Source organism: Diabrotica undecimpunctata, chromosome 5 (genome assembly GCF_040954645.1).
Source record: "Diabrotica undecimpunctata isolate CICGRU chromosome 5, icDiaUnde3, whole genome shotgun sequence".
In the NCBI taxonomy this organism is placed as follows: Eukaryota; Metazoa; Arthropoda; class Insecta; order Coleoptera; family Chrysomelidae; genus Diabrotica; species Diabrotica undecimpunctata.
In genome coordinates, this window is record NC_092807.1 from 113,468,799 (window position 1) to 113,474,431 (window position 5,633).

The following is a 5,633-nucleotide window of genomic DNA, read 5'->3' on the forward strand; positions in this document are numbered from 1 at the left end:
TTAATATTAATTGCTAATTGGTAAAATCATAGAAAAAATAAAACTATGTGAAAGAAGACAACGGCTGTTGACTTTGAAATATAATAGAAAAGAGAAAATTTAATTAAAAATAATTATGTATTATTTATATCTTTAAACATATTGTAACGTGTTTAAACCAAACAAAGATTTATAATTTATTTAAGGCTATTTATTTATAAGCTTACAGCACGAGAATCTGTTATTAACTAATTTCTAATAAGAGCTCTCCCATATTTATAATGAATTCATTACTTCTAGAACCATCGGGAGTAGTTCTATTCGCCAATTATGAATGGTCCCTTCTCCGTACCTCGGTCGCTATCTTGAAGGTTCTCGTTCTAAGAGATGCAACCGTTATATGGGGCATGTGGAAATTAGCTTTTTAGTTACACTGCTCCCCCTTAGATCTGAGCGTCCCGATCATCAACTTTAATAATGTAGTCCCATGATGGCGAAATCTACAGGATTCTCCAGCTTTGCATAAACTCCTCAAGAAGAAATAGCAGTCTACAAGGAATCTACGTTCCTCTGTAGTTGGCTGTATACCGTATATTAAAAAATTAATTAAAATCCTTTGTATATATATATATATATATATATATATATATATATATATATATATAATACCTTTTACAAAGGATTTTAATTAATTTTTTAAATAGCAGTCTATTATCTTCGAAGGGTCATCAAATATTGGAGTCAACATAAATGGAGAATTTATGAACAAATTGAGATTTGCAGACGACATAGTCCTTATTGCAGACCGAGTAGATTATGCCTGCCAGCTTCTTCAAGACCTTCAGAGTTCGTGTAAACGAGTTGGACTTAAAATTAATTATGACCAACCTAATACTGGCGAAAAACATCACAACTAACGGCACGCAAATTGAACAGGTGTATAGCTATAAATATCTGGGCCACGAGATTAAATTAACAAGAGATAATCAAACAACGGAGCTAAACAGGAGAATAGGACTGGCATGGGCGGCTTACGGAAAATTGAGAGAAGTCTTTAGATCAGAGATTCTCATGTGCTTGAAAAGAAAGGTCTTTGATGAATGTGTACTCCCAGTTCTAACGTATGCAGCAGAAACATTGACCCTTACCAGAAAAGTAATCAATAAAATACAAGTGGCACAGAGAGCGATGGAGAGGTCAATGCTGAATATATCCCTCAGAGACAGAGTATCAAATACAATAATTAGGAGAAAAACTGGTGTTACTGACGCAATTCAAAGCATTACAACATTAAAATGGAACTGGGCGGTGTTGCCAGAATAAAAGATGGAAGGTGGACGAAGAAAATTCTAAAATGGAGACCTAGACACGATGCTTATCGTAATCGAGGTTGTCGATTACACTCAAGATAGAATGCATTGGAATTATTTACGGGCGGCCTATGTCCAGCAGTGGACTTAAAACGGCTGATGATGATGATCTTTGAAGGGCACAGGCATATAATAATTCCATGTAATTTTCACCTTCACTTGTGGCTTCACCTTTTCTTGTGGCTATCGGATTTTTATCGATCAGGTGAATTCTGGCAATTTTTAGTATTATAGGGAAGTACTTGGTATTTTTTCAAAATTCTATTGAAAAAATATTATTATTATAAAAATATAGTTTTTTTTTAAATAACATTTGGAACAGATGATATTGTTGACTTCGTTCATTTATATTTTTTTGAAGTCTGTCAAGCTGTTAGTCAAGCTAGGGTGTAGGGTTGTGTTATAGAGATAGTACCCTTTATTGGAACGATCACATTGAGCGTCATAGACGAGAGATGGTTCTTGATAACTGGTCCTCATAAGACACCTCCATAAGTGAGAGACACCAACTCTCACTTATGGCTCCACGTGCCACACCCCAGGCAACTGCATTAGTCTGCAGGCTAAACTAAGTGAGGGTAGCAGGATATGGCGAAAATTTCACCGACTGATTGCCGGTATAAGCAGTCCCCCACTTACTGACCAACGGCTTCGGGCGAATGAGTTAGTAAGTGTTTAGGGCACTCTTTTGTCCTGAGACTGAGAAATCGGTCTCGACGGCGGATGAACCCTACCGAATGGTCAACGGCATAAGGATGCAGAAGGCAACGGGGAACCACTGCATTAAAGACTCATAGAGTACCCCTAGTAACAATCATCATGGCAGATATGCAAAGGAGAAGTACTGATCATGGACATCGGATAACAAGATCCGACGGGGGAAGACAAATAGATAAATACAAGACTTCCTCGGTCGTAAACCTGCGAAACCCTTGTAATAAGAAAAAGTCAACCATAAAAATTGCTACATAGAATGTAAGGAGCTTATTCTCTTCGGGAAAATTAGATAACGCCGTGTTGGAAATTGATCGTTTGGGTATAAACATATTAGGCATGAGTGATACACAATGGCCAGGAAATGGCAAATGTCCCACAAATAATCATGGAAATTTTTCATTATGCCGGAAGTGACACCACAAACCCATCGATACGGAGTTGGAGTCATCATCTAAAAAAATGGAAAGATGCTGTAGTAAACTGTACTCCATTCTCAGAGCGTGTGATGTTAATACAATTGAGAACATAATAAACATCATACAAGTGTACGCTCCTACAGCAGATAAAGACGAAGAGGAAATAGAACAATTCTATAATACTTTAAACGAGGTGATGAGAACAACAAAGAGACAATACATTAACATAGTACTGGGCGCTCTGAATGCCAAAGTAGGTCAGGGTAAAGTTGGAGAAAATTTCGGTAAATATGGCTTAGGTAACAGAAATGAAAGGGGTGACCATTTAGTTCAGTTTTGTCAAAATGAAGATTTAATAATAACTAATACATTCTTTAAATTACCCCCAAAGCGACTGTATACGTGGACGTCACCTCAACACACTCAAGAAAAAGTAATTTGAAACCAAATAGATTACATAATGGTGACAAAAAGATACCGTAATGCCGTGAAATCTACTAAAACTTATCCTGGAGCTGATATCGGTTCGGATCATAATCCAGTAGTATCTGTGATAGAAGCTAGACCAAAGAAAATAAGAAAAACCATCATCCCAGCGTTAGACTTAAGCCAGCTAAAAAATGAATACCTGCTACAAACAGCGCAGAATATCATTTTATAAAAAAGGAATGAATTTTTAGTTATCTAAATGGAAAATTAAAACATTTTTAATTCCAACTAGGCTTTGTAAGCATTTTTTTGCATAAAGCAATGCTTTCTTGGGATTAAAAACTTGAAAACAATTCAACATCATTTCACAAGCGATAAATAAATTGTTAATAATTTTAATTTAATAAATTAAGCATTTTACATTGTAAAAAAATATTTTTTAAAATTTTTTTAGCACTATTTTCTTTATAAGCGGTGATTTCTAAGGGTTAAAGATTTATTATCATTGAATGTGTTTATTTTACTTAATTCAATCAGATTTTAATGCATAAAACGTCTAAACACGTATTTTTTTATTTTTACATTTAGGGGTAGTTTTAACCCCTTAAAACCAATAGGCACACGTTGCCTATATATAACTTTTGCAAAAGAGAGTAAGTCAAGCTTAAACGCACATTTTCAGCTCAATCCAAGCAGTCCAGTTTATTTAACTTGAAAATATTACCATAGTAGTTTTGGATAAAGTAAAATGTAATTAAAGTATCAGATTCAAATACACAATAATATATATTATTGTATATTTGGTCCGTTGCTTCGGATTAGTAGCCACTTCCTGAAGAAGTAAGAAGACAACAACACATCGTCTAAATCCTCCCCAACGAGAATAAATTCAGTCGCTCCACTTATCGACACTCGTAAAAATCCCTATTATGTCGAAGTATGTAAATAGAGGTTGCAAGTGACGCCCTGTATGCAGAGCCATTAGCGCAAGACACCCCGTAGAGACGATACCACATTGCAATGACATGTTTTGGTGTCTGTACTTGTTATAGGACTTGAACAACTTGAATATATTAGGAGTAATCGTCTCTTGTGTCTCTTTCCATTTGCTTTTAATAAATGACAGGATGATTAAGGATAATAATCAGATTAAGAGAAGGGGACAAATATCAATTTACATCTACTGTAAAAAAACATAAATAAATTGCAAGACTCTTATGACTATTTAAATGTGTTTTAATATTATAGTATAATACATATCTATTAAAATATTTTTCTACCTTTTATGATTACATTTTCTATATTTGAATGATACGGAACAAACAATATGTATTCCTTTACAGTATTTACGAGTAATATTGGCAATGGTTTAAGATGAAAAAACTATTAAAACAATACCTGCTGATTTTAGTTAGAATATAAAATTATCGTAACCGTCATTTAGACTTTCGCGACAACTGCTTGACATAAGTCTTCTTCATACGCTCCAGAAAATTCTGTTTTGCGAAAGTTGCATCCAGTTATGCTCTATTCTCCATCTGTCCATCGCGTCAGTGGTCTTTCCGACTATTCTTGCGTTCTCGAGGTCTACATTCTAGCAATGACTTAATCCATCTATTATCACTAAGTCGTTTTATGTGCATAGCAAATCTTCAATTTAGCCTTAATATTTTTTTTGATGTCTTGAGTCTTTAATGAGTGTTCAACTGAATAAAAGAACAACGGGTGTAAAGAACGGGGAAAGGAAGAGTTTTGGAGGGACCTCGATTGCGAGATGCTGGAGAATCCTGTAGACGAAAAGTGTTTTATTGGAGGTGATTTAAATGGACATATTAGTACGGAAAGAGCGGAATTACAAAGAGTTCATGGAGGTTTGCGAATGATAAGATTAAGAAAATAGTGTGATTGACTTTGCAGTGCCATGGGATTCAGCTGCAGTTAATACGTTCTTTATTAAGACTGAAGACCAGTATGTTACCTACAGTAGCGATGAAACGGAAAGTCAGATAAATTTTGTGTTGTGTAGAAGAAGTCAGCTAAAAGATGTTAAGAACTGTAAAGTGATAAAGGGTGAATGTGTAGCTAATTAACACCGATCAGCGATAGTGGATACGGAGATAAAGGTGAGGCGGAAAGAAAAGCATGTAGGACACCAGAAAGTAAAGTAGTGGATATGAAAAGGATGAAAGGATAAGGATTTGGCAAGGGATTTGGTTGGAGAAGGGGCATTGAAGATAGAGAAGTCGAAAATAAAATATATGTGGTTGGGAATAACAGGAATGATTGAGGACGTAGAATTGTTTGAATAAAAAATAGGACGAGTAGAAGAATTCCTTTTTTAAAAATATATGTTGGTCTAAAGATAACTCAGTGCGATTATTTTGTTGATCCTCTTTTAAGTCTTGGATGGTTATCAAATTAACCACTTAAAGTATCTCTTTGTTATTTTTAAATAATTCTAAAACAGGGTTTCTTGAAAGGGCGTCAGCTTTCTGGTTTGTTTTGCATGGAGAATATAATGTAATAGTTAAGTCATATTGTGAGAGATAGTACACTAAGTCTCCAAGTTCCTCATCGGTTCGTACTTTTATTTTAAGTTTTATTATGACTTATGATCTGTTATTACCTAAAACTTTAACCCTATTAGCCAATGCTGCCAATAACGTAGCACTTCTCTTATTAGGGGACACTCCAAATAAACTGCTTTTTTCTTTGTTTTTGA

General features: G+C 34.8%; 1 protein-coding gene across 1 annotated transcript; it reads left to right on the forward strand.

Moving 5' to 3' along the window:
- Positions 1–2,525: 2,525 nt before the first annotated feature.
- Positions 2,526–5,001, forward strand: LOC140442433 (uncharacterized). The gene is made up of 3 exons (XM_072533505.1): positions 2,526–2,735; positions 4,629–4,782; positions 4,829–5,001. The coding sequence occupies exons 1-3, from the start codon at positions 2,526–2,528 to the stop codon at positions 4,999–5,001; spliced, it is 537 nt and encodes a 178-aa protein (XP_072389606.1).
- The last annotated feature ends 632 nt before the right edge of the window (positions 5,002–5,633 follow it).